At 39.2% G+C, this 21613-nt stretch overlaps 2 protein-coding genes across 2 annotated transcripts; both read left to right on the top strand.

Annotated features, from left to right (window-relative positions):
* Nucleotides 1-2676: 2676 nt before the first annotated feature.
* LOC139291562 (transmembrane emp24 domain-containing protein 11) lies at nucleotides 2677-4339 on the top strand. Its single transcript, XM_070913629.1, has 5 exons — nucleotides 2677-2806; nucleotides 3310-3401; nucleotides 3649-3774; nucleotides 3935-4081; nucleotides 4190-4339. Exons 1-5 carry the CDS (start codon nucleotides 2677-2679, stop codon nucleotides 4337-4339), a joined length of 645 nt encoding a protein of 214 aa, XP_070769730.1.
* A 1092-nt stretch (nucleotides 4340-5431) lies between these two features.
* Nucleotides 5432-14112, top strand: rnf212 (ring finger protein 212). The gene is made up of 12 exons (XM_070913974.1): nucleotides 5432-5540; nucleotides 6329-6390; nucleotides 6522-6596; nucleotides 6772-6828; nucleotides 7073-7131; nucleotides 7215-7274; nucleotides 9757-9821; nucleotides 10522-10582; nucleotides 11590-11632; nucleotides 11785-11839; nucleotides 12878-12947; nucleotides 13983-14112. Exons 1-12 carry the CDS (start codon nucleotides 5432-5434, stop codon nucleotides 14110-14112), a joined length of 846 nt encoding a protein of 281 aa, XP_070770075.1.
* The last annotated feature ends 7501 nt before the right edge of the window (nucleotides 14113-21613 follow it).

Genomic DNA, 21613 nt, shown 5'->3' with positions numbered 1-21613 from the left:
AAATCCCTATGTCTATGAAATACTTAACAGAAAAATGCGAAAAACACGATGCCACAATAGTTCCATTAGCAGAAGTAGCACTAGCAGAAAAGTGAGTCAGACATAGAAATTAATGTACGAACCTATGCCGCATTCAAAACATAATGTTTACAGAGACATTGTGGTTGTTTTCCTGAAGACAAAGAATATATTTATTGACAGGATTTTAACCTGTAGTGTACAGTATATCAAATCTGAAAGTAATAATTTGTATTCCTTTATGTTATTGAGATATTAGTTCAATAAAGAAAATACATTTTTTGTAAAAAAGAATAATACTAAAAATGTACAAAAAAATGTATGTTTTCCGTACGGTCAATAAAATGTAAATATATCTAAGATATTGTGTCCTCAGTGACTGCTTCTTCAAGAAAGGGATGGTTTATTTTGAAGAATGATACAGCATTACGTACATTGGTAGACTGGTTGCCTAACTTCATATCACATAATCACAGTAACGATTGTGAGTAAAATTGTTTTCCATGATATGGATTGAGATCCTTCTTTAGTGCCTCTGCTCAGTGTAATGTTTGACCTTTTAAATCTCAACCACACATTTGGGCTTACTTACATTTGGGCTCCCAAGGTAATATTACTAACACTGGGGCTGCAGGATCAAATTGAGTGAAGAGAGAAATGCTTTTAACTGGATGACCTGAGTTCAAGCCCCGGTGTTGGCTGGGATTCTCTCTGATGAAGTGTTGGTCATAAAACGAGTGAATGTGCTCACCAACTATTTAAAACAGTTCACCAAATGTTGATTTAGATCACGAGGCCTGAAACCTCTCAGAGCTCACTTCACTGTGACATCCAGTGCGGCACATCCCAGTATGAAACAGGAGTCCCATTTAATAGGCAGAACAGACACCAGTTACACGTAAAGTGAGCTCTTTCTTTCAGAAGAGGTTTCTGGGCAGGTTGAAGAAATCTCAATTTGAAACAGATCGAAAAATGGCTTCTTTAGTGAACGATATTGGCGTAAATATGTAAAACAGATCAAATCACTTGTGACCTCCACTTTCTCACTAAGCAACATAGAAACCGCAGATGACAGATTGAACAGCAATAAGAACTAAATATCTGGTGCATGAGGGAGCTCCTTCTGTTTTGAATGACGTGGGAGAGGAAAATGACTGAGACAGAGAATCAGGAGAAACAGGAGAGGAGCAGATCTAGTTTCTTGCTTTTCTTAACAGCAGTTTCATCAGCTAAGTCTGAGAGAGGTAAGAATAAAGTATACATCCAGTATATGATGAAAAATACATTATGGTGTGTATACACAACAAGGGATTTTATTGCCATACCAACCAGGTTTCTAGTAAATTTGTTTTGGTATGCTCAGGATACATGAAGAAAGTGAAAATGAGCATATACTGTAATAATATACAAACAACAAAATCAATAATGTTGCTACAGGAAGTCTACAAGAAGTCTGTTAAAATGTTTTCAAAATGGCAGAAGGAAACACTGCATGAACCAACTGAGTGATAAGCAGCACTATGTGGTTTTACAGTGAATTGCAGATTATTAATGATAGTATTTATGATACGTATCAGTATTCACACTTTCTGTAAAACTACATGAGAGTGGGAGAAGGAAATCTGGTTCTTTACTTACTTTGAGGAATAACAACTATTGCAGATGCTAAATATGAGAAGGGTTTATTTTGTGTGTGGGGGTTTACTCTACAAGTGACCTCATCTAACGTAAACATATGGCAACTATTGTATGTAATGGTTTGCATTACAATTTTCACAGATTGGCACTCTCTGTCATACTGTAGTAACAGAGGCGGTGACAGTGGTAATCCTTACTGATTAAAAGGTTGAAAGGTGAACACCATATTTTAAAAAAAGACTATAAATCCACAAGAAATATGAAATAAATCAGTAGAATGAAAAGTGCATTTGTCTAATTTGTCAACATTATATACTACAGTACAGTGTGTTCATGCATATTCTCACCCTATAGTACCCTAAATTGACAACCAAAGCAGATAAACACCTTCTTTGATATGTAACTTGTCCTTCTTGCATCTTGTTGATAGCTTGCGATTTATACCTTAGGGCATAGCTTTTTGGTAAATGTGTGGTAAATGCAGAGCAGACAGTGGAAATAAGTCTACTGCAATATTAACATTAAGATGTTTAATACCATGCCCCAAAGCACTTATATTATTATACTCAATGGTAGATATTTTCTGTGTAATGGCAATAGAAAATATTGCATGTGCCAGGGATGCGTTTGAACGGTCATGGTGCCACTCCTACTTTCATGTTGGTGTATTATGAGCACACTGTTGGATTATGTTTGTATGTTGCAAGTGGTCAGTCCCAGTCAATCACTATTCTTACCAGCTTCGCTATTGGCTCCCAGGTTAACCAGTCACAAAATGACCACAATGTCTCGTCACACAAGGCAGCACCTGTGAGTTTCCCACAGTCAAACTGTCTCCCTTACAGCCCTCCACTTTAAATATATACTATAGGACATGGGTGTTTGGCTATAGTCGCTGAAAAAGACCTCAATCTTAATTAAAATTTGCAGATCTCCAAAGAAAAGTCAATTGGAGCTACAGGCCAAACATTTAGTCACTGTCAAGTGTATTGTAATTTAATAGCTTATTGTTAACTGAAAATGGGTTTGCGAGGCATTGGCTTTCTCCTCCAGTGTTACCTGATGTTGGCAGCAGCCATGTATTTTGATCTCGGAGAGCAGGAGGAAAAATGCATCATTGAGGAGATTCCTAAAGACATGCTGGTTACCGGTGAGTCCTGGAGAGGGAACAATCCTCCTGAGTGTCGTTTACAATCTCAACAGAGATCATGAATGTGGAATAAGATTTTGAAAAGTGTATTGTGAACTGCCAGGTGATTGTTGAATCACACAGTACTGTTATATGTACTTCCATGATAGTATGTCTTTTATTTCAGCAAGTGCAAAAAACATTTATTTTTACATCCAAACTGCCCATTAAGTAGCAACTTCATAAAAACTGATTTTTCCTGTGCTTCAACAACAATGTACTCAGAAGTACTCAATAGTTCCTACAATTAGTCCAATGAGAGAAATAAGAGCATTTGTGTACATTTGTAACAGTAACATGTCAAGGCATGTATATATTAAATATTTTATTATGTACAAACATTGAATATTATGAATTTTAATGTAATTTTAATTCTTATTGCAAATGTTACAAGCTTGATAATGACCTGGACTACTACTGCACGTGATTGTGTATGTGAATTCACTCATGTGTCTTACCTCCAGGTTATTTCTTGTTGGAGCCTTGGGATTTGAAGACGTTCACCAACTCCCCTCACCTTGGCGTCACTGTGACAGTCAGAGACCCAAACCATGAGGTACTGCACTCACAGGAGATGATTAGCACTGCATGGTTTTATTGATGAATAAGTCTGACAGCATAAGACTTTACAGACTTTACATAAGACAACATAAGAAAAAAAAATCCTTCAGCGTTTCATTTCAAGTTAAACTTTTTGAAAATGTTTGCAATACCAAACATCAATGAGAGAATCTACCAGCTATACTTGACTCGTTTTCATATGCTTGCCCACTTGGCCTAACAGTGTCTTTCCTGCTCTCTAGGTTCTGATGTCCAAACGCTATGGTAAATTTGGTAAATTCACCTTCACAGCTCACGCCTCTGGTCAGCACTACCTTTGCTTCCAAACCAACTCCACAAGGTTTGCTGTCTTTGCTGGAGAGAGGCTGGTGAGACCTATGGACACAAACACAAAATTAATTTAACTCAGAGGGGAAAATGCAGCAACACATACAGTCTTGCAGTATTACAATATCATATCACACACTGAGTCAAGTCTGTCAGTTGTGTGCAGACTAATCATAGACTTTCCTCCATTGTGCTGCACAGAAGCTACATTTGGATGTTCAGATGGGAGAGCACTCGATTGACCCCAACACTGAAAAGGCCAAAGACAACATGGAGGCTCTGGAGAACAGCCTCAGCCACCTCATAGATCAGATGATGTACATCACCAGGCAGCAGGAGTACCAGAGGGTAAATTAGTATTTTACTATATTTGAAAAATAATCTGGCTGTTGAAAAACCTTTCAGATTTCATGTCTCTCTTCTCCATGTTTTTTTATTGCCTCCTCTCTCATTCAGGAGAAAGAGGAGGCGTTTCGTCAGATCAGTGAGGACACCAACGGTAAAGTGCTATGGTGGGCCGTGGTGCAGACCTCTATTCTGCTGTCGGTCGGTTTCTGGCAGATCAAACGGCTCAAAGACTTCTTCATCGCCAAGAAGCTCATCTGATGATGACCTCTGACCTGTCAGCTCTAAGCCTGATGACCTTATAGCGTTTCCTGCCAATATCTGTCCCAGCGTCTAGACTGTAGGCTGCTTTACACTTTGAAAAATTAAAAGGTCTCTTACTGCCAAACAGCTGGTGACATGGGATGTAGGATTAAAAATTATGTCTGGCTAAAATAATGATGTTTGAAAAATAGGTGTATGGATGTGAGACATGGATGTAAACTCTCTCTCTTTAAACTCTGTCTTCTGCATTGCCATAATCATCATTTTAACAGAAATATAAACAGTTGATATCAGCCCAAACCAAGATTACAGTGAACTCAGGCCTTATGCTGTTTGGCCCCATTTAAAGCAAATATGCTTAATGTTCATCAGGACTGAACACACAACACAGGATGCTAAGGAAAAATAATAAAAGTTATTTGACGCAGAATTGTTTTGTGATTATTTCCCTTTAAAAACAATAAGCAAAATGAATTAAACAATAGCTTTTATACATAACTTACCTCATAAAAAAGTTTGAAAAGAGGTTTCAATACTTCGTCCAACAAGGATAGCCTTACATGGGCATCTGACGTTAAATTAGCTAGCTAACCTTTGCTAGCTAGTTATATTAGAGGTGATATTCTTTTAAGTTAGCTAGTGTAAAAAAACACGTTACGTGGTAGTAACGTTAACGATATAAGAAATGTAAAGCTGGCCTGACAGTTAGTAGGTAAAGGTTCATTCACAGACAAAACGTTACGACTCTGGGTAACGTACGTAACGTTACGCAGTTGGAACACAACGGTAACGTTACTCCTCTGAACTTGGCTCCTATAGATCCGTTAACGCTAGTTAGGTTAGCTACAAGTTAGCATTTAGCCGTAACTAGGTAACGTAATCTATCTACATGTACTTAACTGTAAGAAGGGGCTAGCTGTGTTATAAAGTTGTCCTAAACTTAAAAGAAGTACAGAAAAGAACCTAACGAAAGTGACAGCCGTAATATAACTTAGTTTGTTGACATAGCGTTAACAAATCTAGCTAACCCCTAGCAACAATGACTATGTAAAATAAATTAGCTTGTCTTATTTTCTTGCAGGTGTTCAAATGTCTTACTGGATGTGCTGCAACTCCTGCTTCCTTTCCCCCAGTGCTGACCGTAAACTGGCTGTCACAACCTGTGGCCATGTCATCTGTAGTGTCTGTTATCAGAAAGGTAGAAAACGGTTTATGATGCTAACAGTCAAAACAATCGCCGTTGTGTCTGTTTAGATGTAGCAAATCAAAGTAAAGTAAATCTTCACTTCAGTTGCACCATGCCTGCTGCTCCAGGCCGTGTAAAAACGTGATTAGACAGGGACATCTGTTGGACTTCAAGTGACATTGCAGAGCTGATGACTCAGTTTTAAAGCAGGTGTACCAGGAGCTTATAACTAAACTTTTAAATGCCTACGCCCCCTCAAAGGACACAAACGAGTCCCCCATTAACTAAACTTTTCCCGAGGAAGCCACATTTTAGACAGTATTTGTTGTCATACTGAGTTTTATATTGTTCTTGGCCATTGTTATGATACAGCAGACAGTGAAGTCTCTGATCCAGTCTTGCATGTCAGTGGTTGCTTCTCATCATATCCTCAAATTAAATAAGTGTGAAATTACACCATCCAACATTGGATCTGGGACCTCTTGAAGTACTCCTGGAGGTCCCTTGGTCCCACTTTGGGAGCCACTGATCATATTCACAAGAAATTAGTCTGTTCCTGATGGGTCTAATCTCAATCTCTCAAGAGTTTGATTATATTTTAATTTGCTCTGGTTTCCAGGGTTAGACCCATGGGTTACACTTAATTCTGGGTCTCAGGCGGAAGCATTTTGAGAACCTCTTTTTGTTCAGTTCCTGTATTGGATTTAGAGTCTGCATGTCCTCTATTCAGAATGAGCCTAGAAAGATTATGCAATTTATTCATTCCTTGTTTGTCTCTATAATTGAACATTTTCTTTCAGGCAAACAAAGCAATTGTTTAATATGCAACTCAAAATGCCAAATATCACCTCTCTCTGACAAAGTAAGCATCTTTCTTCTTATTAGATGGCATCTTTGGTTGGGATAACATCCCACTTTATAATTTTAGAAACAGACTGATATTATTTTACAATTCTGCTGTCATTGCAGTGATGTGAAATTTCTTTGTTTCAGAGCAGCTCAGAGGTGAAGGCCCTGTTCTCCGATATCAACGTTGTGGCAACCAAACACTTCACGGAAATCAGCAAGGTTTGGTCATTTTCTCTTATCTTCTCTATATCAGTTCACCATTTAAGTCTGTCTCAGTCAACTCAATATACTTTACTCAAACAGCTGTTTTGTTGAGTTATTTATGCCATAAGTTTATTTTTATGTTATTTATTTGTGTAGACTTCACATAGCACTGTTTCTTACCTTTTCTCAGGTCCTAATGTTTCAGGCAAGACATCAAAAGAGACTACTGACTTACTACCAGCAAAGGGTGAGAAACATCTATGTCGCTTCAGTGGATATTTGTTGGTGTGTGTATGTCTTTGAGGGTTTGTTTTTCTTCATTTGGTAATGGACTATATTTTCGAGGTTCAGTCCTATTCCATTCCATTAATTTTGCTATGCAGAAAACCTGTTTGCTGCCTACTAGAATAGATATAGACACTACTTACAGCATAATGTAGTCACACCTGCTGTACTAGTGCATTACTGACAATTTTATCTCATTATTACAGAATGAGAAACTAGAAGAGATGTTAGTCAAGATGAAGCAAGAAATGCATCAGATGACAAAGTAAGTTTAACCACAAGTTTAAAATGTATTTTCATACACATTTCTAAAGTTTATGAAAAGTTTTTATTTTTTTCCCCTTTAAGGAAGCTGCATGAACAGAACGACTACATTACTAAGCTGGAAAACTCTCTTCGGCATCAGAGGTACAGCATAAAGTGGATACTTATTGAAGATAATCATATTGGATTCAGACATACACCCTGATGTTCTGATGATGGGATATTAAAAGATGAGTAATCCATCTTAAAAACCCATCTGCCATTTTTACTACTAGTATCGCTCATGTGTTACAATTTTATCGTTCTCCAAGATTCGAGACCTCTTAAATATACAGTGCATCCGGAAAGTATTCACGGCGCTTCACTTTTTCCACATTTTGTTATGTTACACCCTTATTCCAAAATGGATTAAATTAATTTTTTTCCTCAAAATTCTACACACAACACCCCATATTGACAATGTGAAAAAAGTTTTTTTGAAATTTTTGCAAATTTATTAAAAATAAAAAACTAAGAAATCACATGTACATAAGTATTCACAGCCTTTGCCATGAAGCTCAAAATTGAGCTCAGGTGCATCCTGTTTCCACTGATCATCCTTGAGATGTTTCTGCAGCTTAATTGGAGTCCACCTGTGGTAAATTCAGTTGATTGGACATGATTTGGAAAGGCACACACCTGTCTATATAAGGTCCCACAGTTGACAGTGCATGTCAGAGCACAAACCAAGCATGAAGTCAAAGGAATTGTCTGTAGACCTCCGAGACAGGATTGTCTCGAGGCACAAATCTGGGGAAGGTTACAGGAAAATTTCTGCTGCTTTGAAGGTCCCAATGAGCACAGTGGCCTCCATCATCCGTAAGTGGAAGAAGTTCGGAACCACCAGGACTCTTCCTAGAGCTGGCCGGCCATCTAAACTGAGTAATCGGGGGAGAAGGGCCTTAGTCAGGGAGGTGACCAAGAACCCGATGGTCACTCTGTCAGAGCTCCAGAGTTCCTCTGTGGAGAGAGGAGAACCTTCCAGAAGGACAACCATCTCTGCAGCAATCCACCAATCAGGCCTGTATGGTAGAGTGGCCAGACGGAAGCCACTCCTTAGTAAAAGGCACATAGCAGCCCGCCTGGAGTTTGCCAAAAGGCACCTGAAGGACTCTCAGACCATGAGAAACAAAATTCTCTGGTCTGATGAGACAAAGATTGAACTCTTTGGTGTGAATGCCAGGCGTCACGTTTGGAGGAAACCAGGTACCGCTCATCACCAGGCCAATACCATCCCTACAGTGAAGCATGGTGGTGGCAGCATCATGCTGTGGGGATGTTTTTCAGCGGCAGGAACTGGGAGACTAGTCAGGATAGAGGGAAAGATGAATGCAGCAAAGTACAGAGACATCCTGGATGAAAACCTGCTCCAGAGCGCTCTTGACCTCAGACTGGGGCAACGGTTTATCTTTCAGCAGGACAACGACCCTAAGCACACAGCCAAGATATCAAAGGAGTGGCTTCAGGACAACTCTGTGAATGTCCTTGAGTGGCCCAGCCAGAGCCCAGACTTGAATCCGATTGAACATCTCTGGAGAGATCTGAAAATGGCTGTGCACCGACGCTTCCCATCCAACCTGATGGAGCTTGAGAGGTGCTGCAAAGAGGAATGGGTGAAACTGCCCAAAGATAGGTGTGCCAAGCTTGTGGCATCATATTCAAAAAGACTTGAGGCTGTAATTGCTGCCAAAGGTGCATCAACAAAGTATTGAGCAAAGGCTGTGAATACTTATGTACATGTGATTTCTCAGGTTTTTTATTTTTAATAAATTTGCAAAAATCTCAAAAAAACTTTTTTCACGTTGTCATTATGGGGTGTTGTGTGTAGAATTTTGAGGAAAAAAATGAATTTAATCCATTTTGGTATAAGGCTGCAACATAACAAAATGTGGAAAAAGTGAAGCGCTGTGAATACTTTCCGGATGCACTGTATATAACTTCAGATTTTTTATAGGGCAATCAGTTTGTTAATGCTCGTAAATTTGATCTGCAGCTGGTAAGTTCGCCTACTTTAACAGCCACTATGTTGTGTAATTATCCAGTCTTTAACTGTTCCACAAACCAGACTATCCTGAAAAATATTTGCGCAAAAAAAGTCTTTGCACTGCATGGTCATGCATCATGATTCTCATGAAATATAAGACTAAATGAGGATCTACGGAGGTAGTAAAACCTGTAATGATTTGGCATTAAATGGTGGTGGTGTGTAGCTCTTTGAGTTTGGCAGCATCTTAGCATATAAAGGTATTTACAACCAGCTGGCTGTTGTGCCTCACCTCCAGCTACAGTAGGTGTCACTCCTGGCACGTCTGCTCCTGGCCTGTTACAACCACAACCAACACTGAATTAGTTTAAAGGGACGTGGTCTTTGAAAAGTCCAGAAAAGCTATCTTTCCTATTGTATTCAAGTGCAAGTTCTGGATTAAACATTAATAAGTGTCTGAAGAATAATTTCAACAAATATTGCAGCCTACAGTGTTAGAACATATTTAGTTTTAGTTTTTCACCTATAATTTATACTGCTTGGAAGCAGCTATGTCTGTTTTGTTGGAACTGATTAACCTTCTTTCTTACTGTTCTCACGCAGTGCCAAAGTTTCATCAGTGCCTCAGATGAGCCACAGTTCCCATACTTCACATGGACATAAATCAGGTAAACAACAATTTCATGATTTCATGTCTCTATTGTATTGGTCTCTGTGTATGGCACATATTTAATCTGAAACACCCTGAACTGCCATTCACATTTTCATAAATACAATGCAATCATTATACTGTACATTGTTGCTGCCATCAGTGTCGTGATCCAAGCTGATGGTGATGATGTAGATAATGAACATTAATATCATTAAGTCCAAGTCTGACTGAGTCCAAATGGGCTTGAGTCTAAGTCAGGACCGTGTTTTCAAGGACCAGACCAGACTCACAACGATTACTAAGTGATACAGAAAGATTATTATCATGATTATTATCCCCAAAATTGTACATATCAGGATTCAACATTAAGAATTTATCTATTTAAAAAGGCTGACCAGTCAAGAGTATTTATTGTTGCGTAATGTGTGTTCCACAAAACTCTTTTAGTAATACTAATAAGAAAGTTCTCAGCCAAGTGGGATGGGCTAGTGGCTGAAAAGGGCACACTTAGCAGGCTTATGTAGCAAGACCAGAAATTCTTGCGACACTGGTTGCAATTAGGACTGACCATAATACTGGCTCAAGTCACGTCTTTGTGGTCATATCACTGAACCATGTATTTTCATACATTCCTTGCCTAACCACTAATGTCTCATCATCATTAATAGTATACAGTGGTTGTAAATGTTGTGTTTCTGTTTCTTGTTTGGTGTCAGTCCTACAGATCCCATATAACTCCCCCATGTCCCTCTCAAGACACTCCTCGACAACTAATGTGTGAGTGTTGTCTCTCTCTCTAACCGTTAACTGTATCTCTGAACATCTTTAACCTTCTTCTACGTTCATCTTTGATTTGCACTCTTTTCACCCCATCTCAATCCCTGTTTCTTTTTACTCTGCCCTTCATTACCTCTCACCATATAAGCAAGAGAGAGAATGTAGGAGGTATTTCACAGTGCAAACAAATTATATCCTGGGTTCAGCCCAATGTCTTATGTTAGCTTTAGCTGCTATATAGCTTTGCCCTGCCCTGCGGCTATCTACACACACACACACACACACACACACACCTGAATAAGCTAAGCTTCTCTTGGGTTTAGTCAGGATCCCCTATAGGGTTTCCGAGACACCGTTGACACAGGATTGATTGGCTGCTTGAGCTTAATAGTACAAATGTTGTTTTATCCACTGAGACTTTAGATTCTTCCACTGAGTGAAAGCAGTACACATGATGGATGACGGATATTAACCCCATTTGCAGTATTACCGCGGTGCCTGCAGGGTCAGTTTTGATTTTAAAAGTAAATTGATGATTTGTTTGCTCATGCAAAGTTAATTTGGAACATATAATGCTAAAATAATTTTAAAGATTATATAGTGCTTTTCAAAATATTTAGATTTTTGTCACTGAATTGAATAAAAAATCTGAATAAAAAGTCAGTAAAGCAAAGAGAATCCCCAGTCCTCTTGATATTTTGCAGTGGTTCAGTGTTTTCAGTAAAAAACAAACAAGTATAATACTGAATATGGAATAAACAACTATGTAACACAAGTCTTTTTGTTTTTCATTTTCTGTAAAATTTTAGTAATTTACTGCTGTAAAAGTGTGTTGGGAAATTGGTTTTACATTCCCCTCAAAAGTAAATGTCAGTATTTCACATAGTGAATATCTGTCTTTATTTGAATAAAACTATAAATGTTGCTGTTACATAAATGTTGGGCTTGTAATAAAAACAGTTCAGGAACTCTACAAGACTAATGAAGTGTGCTCTCTTGTCTTGCAGCACTGAAAACATGGAGGTAGATGAAAGGAATCTGTTCAGGAAAGTAAGTTTTATTATTTCACCTTCCGTATGTGTTACACAGTTTGTGTAATAATGTATGAGCTCTGTCAAGATTATACAGCATCTTGACATTCACTTTAAGATTTTAGTACATTAAGGATAAGACAAGATTTGTGATGTGTCTCTGTCTTTCAGCCTAACACTGTCCCCAGACTGTCATTAATTAGTCCTCCACAAGATGGACGAATGGGTATGTGCTTTCCTCTGCCTCTCATAAAACTTTAGATTTTTGGTACTCACCATAGGAAGGATCTGTTGTCGGTTTTTGCTCATAACTTTGGATCTGCTTGGGCGATTTCTCTCTGCATCTGTTTCATTACATGAATGCATAAAGCATTATACCAGTAAGTTCAGGGTTAGTGGTTTGACACCCCTCCTTGCTTAATTTATTTCAAGCATGGCACTAAAGGCACTTTGAAAAATGTTTTGCTACCTAGGATAAAACACAATTAAGTCTCAGTGTCTCTCTCTGCCAAAGATATGCATCTAAAGTTGCATATTTATACACAAGGTGTCACATTGACACAGACATAATTGTACCATAATCATCTGACAAACACCAACTTGCAACCCAATCTTGTTTGGTGGTTATGGACTCTACGGTTTACCACCCACAGTGATTAAACCAATACAGATGTGGGCTGTTGTTATGCTTAGGATTACACCTTCTCTTTGATTACGTAATTTAGTCCCTTAAAGGATTTGACCTCCATTGTGGCAGATAAATCAAGTGACAGCCTTCAAATGTTATTAGGATTGTCTAGATCCTCACTATGTCTCTGTGAGTGTTTGGTTAAGTCAATATTGTATTGAAGGAAATCATAATATTTAACCAGTGGCAGATTTATTGGGCTATTCAAAAAGCTTAACAGACAATTTAATTTATTGTTATTACTGGATAAGGATGGCATGTGCCATTTGTTATAGAGCTCTCTGTAGCTGAGGGTTGTGTACACACTGTAGGTGTTTTACCCGGTTGGGTAGCAACATCTAAGTCTGTGTGAAGTAAAAAATGTGAGATACCAATTACTCTGGGAGATGACTCACCCATTTATCTTCGTGGAGGATTTTTCAAATGAAACTTGCAGCAAACCCATGTGATGGAAGAAGAGACACATAAGCCTATAATGACCCAGAAATATCTCATGAATTTTTAAAATCGTTATGAGTTGTGTGAAGTCTGTATGACCTGTATTAAGGATTAACGTTGGGTCTCTCTGGTGTTTAGGAACCGTCCCTCACAGATCGTCCAATCAGAACACGTTGGCCAACCGTTCAGCTCGCTCAGCCACAGTCAGGTGACTAATTTCATGTTATCCTAATAACATTAGAACAATGCAGATTAATTATTTTACATATCCTAACTTTCACACGTTAAGCTATTTCGACTCCACTGTAAGCTACTTTTTTGACTGTTTGTGAGTCTAACAAGAGGCTGCACATGCATCTATATAATTGTCTTAAATAACAACACAGTTTTGAGCCAACCACCTGCATCAGTTTTGCATTCAATAGCTTGATTAACCTGCTATTTTTCTTATTGTGAACAAATCCCATGAAAATATCAAAACTAACAATGAATTGATCCCACTAACAAGTATTGCCTGTGTGGCTAAAGCCTGATAGAGCTTATTCCTCTGCGCTGTAGAGCTCCAACTATTAAAAACACATCAGTGAGCCACACTGTTGCACTGGGTCAAATGTACCTTTATTAGCATGAACATGGGCACTATGCAAGAACATACCAAATCTTTGGCTGAAAATAGTCTCCAACAAATACATTATTTATTCCTGATTGACATTTTCTAGTTTTAGGAATTTCCTTTTTAAAAATAATCATTTTAAAGATGTTGTTTTATGGTGCTTTATTCTATTAGTTTGTGTCTTGTATTGTTTTGTCTCTACTGTTGACCAATCTGTGTTTTGTATTGTCTCTTGTGTATTTGTCGTTGAGTTTTATGTATTTTAAAGGCCCATCTATGGACGGGCATTGCAAATTAGCTTAGGCTATAAATGCTGTGGTGTGTGGCATTGATTTATGCTACATACTTGTCCCTATACACATAAAAATTAAATAAATAAAATGTTTAAAGTTGGAAAGTATTTGGAGACAGACTAACGCAGTGTTGGTTTTGGTCATTTCATGGCATTTGTTGACAATAACAAAAGGAAGTAAAAGGAATTATCATTAGTTGATCATGTTGCTTGCCATGTAAATATGGGCTGGCAGTTTCTATTTCAACTACCTCTCCTCTCCTCTCATCTCGTCTCCTCTCCTCTCCTCTCATCTCCTCTCCTCTCCTTTCCTCTCGTCTCTTCTCCTCTCCTCCCAGTCGTTTTCAAGGATCACCGGTGACGCCAGATATTTCATATGGCCAGAGTTCTGGATGGAAGTCTCCCATCTTCAAACCTCTCTCCTCCTTCAGACACTCCATGTCCTCCCTGGTCTACCCTCCTCCTTAACAAACACACACGCCATGAAGCCTTTAGAGGACATACACCTGGCCAATGACATATGTACTGTATATAGACATATTTATGTCTCTCACAATCTGAAATGAGTCACCAGCCAGTTTGTGTGTCGTGTTTTATCGACAGGTGAAATTAAATGTATTTGGCTTGAATCGGGGCCGGGATGTGTCGTACTGTACTGTACGAATTGTTGTTGAAGTTTTTTTGTCTCACAATCAATTAAACAGAGCCTTGTTGCTGTTGAATGAAATATGGTATACAGTATTGTCTTTTGATCATCCTGGCATCATACTGTATTTATCCAGATGAAACACAATGCTTGTTTTTGTGTTGGTGACTGATATGTGGTCCAAGATTTGGTCCAAGAGTTGTTTAGCCGTGTTGTTTTGAAAGTGAATTACTTTCACTAATCTAGCAGAGAGACCTACAGGCCTCAACCCACAGAGCCTTACAAGTCTCTAGCCGAAGGCACAATTTGACGTGACACTCACTCTGCTGCACCAGCACCTGCTCAATTTACAAAGATAAACCGGGATTATTTTCACGAAAAAATACGTCCATTTACTGGTTTCTACAAGACTAAACTTCAAGGCTGACAGACAAATGCTACAGCAACATCAAGAAAGCCTTCAGGCAGCTATATAGTTAACTACCACCCTCAACAATAGTTTCCGCACTCTTGGCCTGCTGCATGTAAGTTCAGTAACTCGACTCGTGATTTCACCCTCAAATCTTGTTACAAAACACCTGCAAGTGAAGGCAAAGCAAAGTGTAGCCAAATAGAAACATGATATCACCTGAAGTCATCACAACAAGGAAAAGCTGATGCACTGAAGCGGGTGGCAAGGGCGGCCAGATGTGTTCAGGCAGGTCGATTCTCTCTTTGTCGACCTGCGTTTTTGCCTCTATTGTCCCTGCTTGTCAGGGTGGTGAATGGTGTCTATTGAAGAGGGCTCAGGTGTGACTGTGTGTGTGTGTGTGTGTGTTCCAGGTTTTTGTGCACGCTATATTCAGGCACTTACTAGCGTGTGTGTGTGTGTGCGTGTGCGTGTGAAGTTAAACGGTATTGTACAGAGTCAGTAGGCCTGATCCTCCTCTGCGCTCCATTGGGATTGAAGTCGTTTCCTGTTTTTTAAGGTCCACTTAGAGAGAAATGGCTCCCTGGGGCAGACTAAGCTGTCATGGTGTCACACACTGACAGGGAGAAGACTAAATCAGAATAATCTCTCCCTTATGCACACACGCACACACACATTGGGTCATCTCTGTACCTCTGTATCTCTCACTATTACAGTAATATTGCACTTTTCTTTTAAAGTCACATTATTCTTTTCTCACGCACTTAAGACATCTCCGTCTCACCGCTTTATCTCTCTCCCCTTCCTACTTTCTCCTCTGCATACACACTCTCACACACACCTCTGCATGGCTCCAGGCAGTACAAATGAGCCCTGCCACTTCAGAGAGCTAAAGAAAACTATTCTGATGTCAGTGGTAATTATTCAGCAGCGTGTTCCCACAGCTTGTCCACCCCTCCCTCCCTCTCTCCATCTCCATCTTCCTGTGTGAGAGAGAAGCTTCTCTCTTAATCTGATCCAGATTTCACACTTTGTCACTCAGTATTTCAGTCTCGTACCTTTGGTGCTGTACGTGTAATCCCCTCTAGGCAAGACACGACATGAACTAAATGATTTCACACTGAAGCTATTTGTCTTTCTAAGGTGAACAGAAAGTGTTCCTGTCTAAGCCTACAGTGTATAATCTGTGATCCCCATCGTCTTTACTGTTTAACATTGGGGTTGAAAAAATGGAAATAATCTAATGAAGATGTTTTTGTTTAAAATATACCCAAAAGGCCACCAGGGAGGATTTATTTCAGACCCTAACCCTAACCCTTTCTCTGAAACCAAACCTTTATTATAATGTATGCATGTAAGGTTCTGTACTTTTAGTGTCCAGCTGTTTGATGATCCACCATAAACCATGTCTACCTCATGTAGATCAGTTATAATTAACGGTCAAGAGCAGTGCCCCTCAGTGATTTGCACGATAAATCTGAGGAGTAATGAGATGATCAACAAAGCAGGAAAGATGCACAAAATGATGGTTATAAATTGTTTTTTTTTCTCAAATAATTTTCTTGTGACATGCAGAAACGTTTTAAGAATCAAAAAACTATGAAGATGAAACTGGGAAGGGTTCATCATGTATCTTGTATGCAGGTATGTATGTCTTCCTTTTAGGGGTCACAAGCCAAAACGATTGAGCATCCTAGTGCGTCATTACATGGGACATCCTGGCTGGGATTTTTCTTAATGCATGTACTGTTAAACATGCTTCAAAGTATTTCTCTTTCCTTTCTTTTTGCCAATATTAACAATCACATAGTGGAATACCTCCAAAAATCCTCCATATCTCCATAACTAACGACACAAAGCAAAATCCATCTTTTAAGGACCCACAAAAATGTTCTTTCCCTGGTAGTAGTTGAATTGTTTTGGTGGGTTTCATGTAGGACTGGATAATAATTCAACATTATCATTGTGATGATATGATCAAATTGTGTCATAATTTTACATCAATGAAAATGTGAAAATTGTCATTTAAAACAAACAAAAGTTGTTGAATAAATTGTTTCTGATTTAATGCAAAAAGGTTTATTGCTCTGACGATCAGTTTCATCATGTGTGATGTTGCATTCCTTCTGCCAATGGTTGAGTGAAATCATTTATAGAACATATGGAAGTAAATTGGAGTTACTGTACGCTGCGCTGACTTGACGTTAAATTGATCGGTCTGTAGATGGCACTATAGTCTACCTCAGTCTGGTATATATCACGATAGCTCCAGTATGCATTCCTCTGCTGTGTGTGAAGGCCTTTGGACCACAGCTGCCTCTGATAGAGATCGACAGGATGAGGAAGGAACGCTCAGGAGGTCACACACACACACGTCTGTTCACATCTGCTGGTTTTGAAGAGGGTGTAAAGGATGAGATCGAGGAACTGTTGGACACACACACGAAAACACACCTTTTAGCAGAAGAGCGCTGAATAGGAGTGGTTTATGAATCAAAGAGGAACAGGTGAGGATGGGCGACCTGGACCACTCGTATTCTCTTCAATACACACACACTCACTTAAACAGGCATCCCACATGTGAAGGCAGGCAGGCTGTTGCCTTTGAAGGGGCCCGGCCTCCTCCAACTGTCCCATGCATGCTTGAGTGATGTCAGCACGGCTGTGGAAAGATTCCTTTCCTGTCATACACACACACACACACACGCACACAATATTATTATTACACACAATATCTTTTCACACAAATGCACAGCAACTTGCCTTGCCTTTTTACTACTTTCTCTAAGAAATATACACACACACACGTTTGCTTGCATAACACACACTGACTCTGGCTTTCTTCCTCTCTTTTTCTCTCTTACGCACACACACTCACACAGAGACACACACTTGGCAGGATGTGCGGGGAGAAAAAGGGGCCGAAAGACAACACCGAGATTAGGAGGCTTTTGTCACGGCTCTGTGGCAGACTTTAAAGGCCTTGGCTCCCTTCCCCTCTGCCAGATTTCTTTCTTTTCTCACCCTGTCTGTCCACATCCCTCTCTTTTCAGGGGGGGGAAGGTAAACATTTGGTACAGAGAGACACAGAGAGGGAGGAAGGGTGGAAGGGAGGGATGGGTGGAAGAAGGATGGAAGCCGCCTGTTGCCCCCTTTTAGCCTCTTTTTGTGTTTTTGTTTTCCTAGTTTTAATGGCGGCTTTGTGGCTGTGTGGAGGATGAGTGGAGAGAGGGAGAGGTATGCAAACAGAACAGCGCCTCAATGCCAGCCAGGTGTCTGTGTGTATGTATGAGTGTGAGTGTGTGTGTGTGTGTGTGATGCATGCATCTGCGCTTTTGTGTGTTCAAACATCCATGTGTAGCTGTGTGCACATGTTGCATATGCATTTTACTAAACTGTGTCAGTCTCTTTTCCAGGTGAGTGTGTGTATGTATAGGTATCATTCTGGCTTCTATGTGTAGATGTGTTTTTTTTCCCCCCAGCTGTGCGTCTGTGTGTGAGTCCTTCATGGTCACTGACTCCATTCACCTGAGCCGTCCTTTCACCGTGAAAAGACAGTTGCCGGTAAAAAGCTCCTTGGACAGCTTCTCTTCATCACTAACCACAGCTGCTGTTGACTCAAGCGCCCAGGAATCTCCTCCATGGGTTCACACCCTTTTAAACCAGCCAACCGCACACCAGAACCCTCTGAGAGTGAGTCCTGCAAGACCTCAAGGTCTAAAAGTCCAAATGCAGCCATCGTATTGGCCAGAGGAAGTGGGGCTGCAATAGAGAAGGACAAACCTTCATCCATAATTGTGATACTTACTTTCTCAAAAATAAAGTCTGGTAAAAGTATACTCAACACCCAGAGGAAACTGGACTTGCAAAACCTACATTTTTGGCCTCCTGTCTCTTTGGTATGAGGCAACGACACATTATTTCTGGTGATTGAAGTCAAACTATTTAAATAGAGTCAAACCACCACCAATTGTAAAAAACAAACAAACAAACTTTGCTATATGAAACTACTGATGTTGACTGAAGGTTCAAGTCAAAATATCGAAACCCAACAAAGGACCCATCCTACATCTCACCAGCTCAGGAATGTCCTCCGTGAATTCACACCCTTCTGCTCAGCCAGCCATACAGTGACACACACGGGAGCCCAAAGGCCTGCAAAAACCACAAACTCTAAAAGGCTGAAGGTTTCATTCACAAAAAGTTTCAATGAAAATGTACAACACTGCCACAGACTTTTTTTCTGTTGTCATTTTTTCTTTATAAACAATATTTTAAAGTATCCCCTTTGAGTTATCTCTCTGTAAAACAACAAAATATTTTCTGTGTGAGGGATGTTCAAATTACTACGTAATATCTCTATGACAGTGGATTTCAGTTGATTCACGCTTGTCTACTTAAACAACAACAGCCCACTGGAACTCATCAGATTACAACATATGAAGGCTACACGTTTCATCCAGGTTAACCTACAGACACTCTGAATTGTCATGTAAACTCTGTAAATACTGTGATAATAACTTTTCACAAAGCAGGACTTATGTGAGCCTCTAGATTCACTTTCAAGACTTAACAGTTTGAGGATACCTGTCAGCTTCATACAAGACTCCTTTAAAAACATACTTTTATTAACTGCTCTTGGTATTTATCTCTTATACTTCACAGGTACCTTATATTACTACCCAACTGTATATGGTTTTCCTTTTTTAATTTGTTAGTTATTATATGTTTTTCTCAAATTACTACCTAACCTCCATAACTTTATAAATAAGGATGGTACACTCAGGACTGTTTATAATCAGGATATAAGAAGCCAAAGTAACAAAGTTTCATGATTCACAGAATTTCAGCAGACTTCACTAAACGGATTCAACCATCCGTCCAAAGAAAATCTCAATCACAGCAAAAGGATTTCATAATCTGCGATAGAGACAGTTTACATAAAAAGGGTTTATATTGAGCAATGAAATAAATGTTCCAATTGTGAATGTTTTCTTTCACAATTGGTTCACCTTGTGAACTTACACACAGTAGACTTTAAAATAAGGCAGCTCACAATGTTCACATTAGTTACACTGATTACATTGTGGATTGGTCAACAATGTTTTTGTTATTGTTTCTAATTGATTTGGATGGTCACTTGAGACTTCAAATACCTGCATGCAGGTTTTAACGGGATAATCTCGGCTCTTTTATGTAACAGGATCCTTGGCCTGATATTCTATGTGTTTATTGTTGGGAAACCTTTACTGTATGTTGACTTCTTGGCCTGACCTCTCTTGGAAAAGCTTATAATCTCATCTTTCACCTGGTTAAGCAAAGGCTAAATAAAAGTACACAGTGGATACTTCTGAGTGCTGCACCAGAATCATAACACTAAATTATATATTTAGAAACTGAGAGTTATTACACTGTTAGATTCTTTGAAAGTGTAGGTCACTCTTTTTAAGATTACTATTAATGCCTGGAAAAGTTATAGAACTTTTTAATTTCAACATTAATAAACAATGAATTTGATCCAAATGTAAGTAGAAGTAAAGACAGATGGGACAGAAGGCATCGGGCCTCTGTGACGTTTTCTCTTCCCTTCCTGTTCTGCACATTTCTTTCCCCTCTCATTCGACACTTCCACTCTCTTCGCTGATCTCTTCTCCATTTTCTCATCTCCTCTCATCAGTGCAGAGCAGCAGTGAGCTCAACACATCTGTCAGCAGCTCAGCTCCGTGTCATCCTCGTCCTCCCCGCTTCTCTTTATCTCCTCTGTCTGTCCTCCCCGTCTTCCTCCCCCCAACTCTTCAAGTCAATCAAATTCACAGGAGATAACCAGGAACACAAAAAAAAGCAGGAAAAGGCTAATCTCTGAGATAAGAAAAATGTCAAGGATGAAAACAACCTGGGAAAGTCACATATTTGCCTTGTACAGTATCTTTTATCAGGCTAGTTTTCCGTTGCTCTTATCTCACACTTAGAAAAATGTAGAATGTAACACGTCTTCCATAGCTCTAAATCTTACATATCACTACCTCTGTTATTTATGTATTACCAGTGAAGCCTACCAGATGTATTGAAATCCATGGGAGCCAGGATTTGTAAATCCCTGGGTTAGGTCATATGGTCATGAGTAACTGTTGACTTTGCAAAAAATTTCAAAACCACAGATTCCTTTTGCTTCTTTGTATATTTTCACTGTTAATTTTCTCAAACTTCTTTTCTTTTCCAGAGCCCCTCTACCCCTTACTCAATCTTCAACCTCACTATCCAATCAGTTGTGAAACAGTATATGTGTATTAATGATCCTATTTTGGTCAAAACCTCCAATACATGAGAGGAAACTATACATATGAGTCATGGCCATTTTATATGCGACGTCTGATCCAATTTAAAGGACATTTGGGGAAAGAAGGACAGCAAAGCAGTTACAGAACATGTTTGCTGTCCTTTCCTGTATGACTGTCTATCAGAATGTATTTTAATGTGTCTTATTTATTGTTTATCTATAGTTTAATAGTTGAAACGTTATGTTCAAATTCAACTTTGGAATCTAGCAAAGTAATAATGACATTGTCATAAAAATAAATGCCTGTTAACTCACCATAATTTACTGATACATTGAACTTAAAGATACTGACTGAAGTTAAAGCCAGTTCATTGAAACTATATTGTTATAAACATGTGGTGTCTGATAGGCTGCCACACAGGAAGTGATGTGCTTTATGCTCCTAACAGTAACCCTCAGCTCTACGGAGCGTTTTAGCCACCTTCAGCTCATTGTTTTGATTTTACTTCCTGTAACTTTATTGTTTTGGTTCACTCTCACGGCTCTCATTAACCCTGTTTATAACAAAAAGGCTCTAAACCCGCTGTACACTACCTGCTCAACACCAAAAAAAAAGATGGTGATACTAAACAGACCA

The sequence above is a fragment of the Enoplosus armatus genome, chromosome 10, assembly GCF_043641665.1.
Source record: "Enoplosus armatus isolate fEnoArm2 chromosome 10, fEnoArm2.hap1, whole genome shotgun sequence".
Classification (NCBI taxonomy): domain Eukaryota; kingdom Metazoa; phylum Chordata; class Actinopteri; order Centrarchiformes; family Enoplosidae; genus Enoplosus; species Enoplosus armatus.
This window is presented reverse-complemented; position numbering and strand designations above follow the sequence as displayed.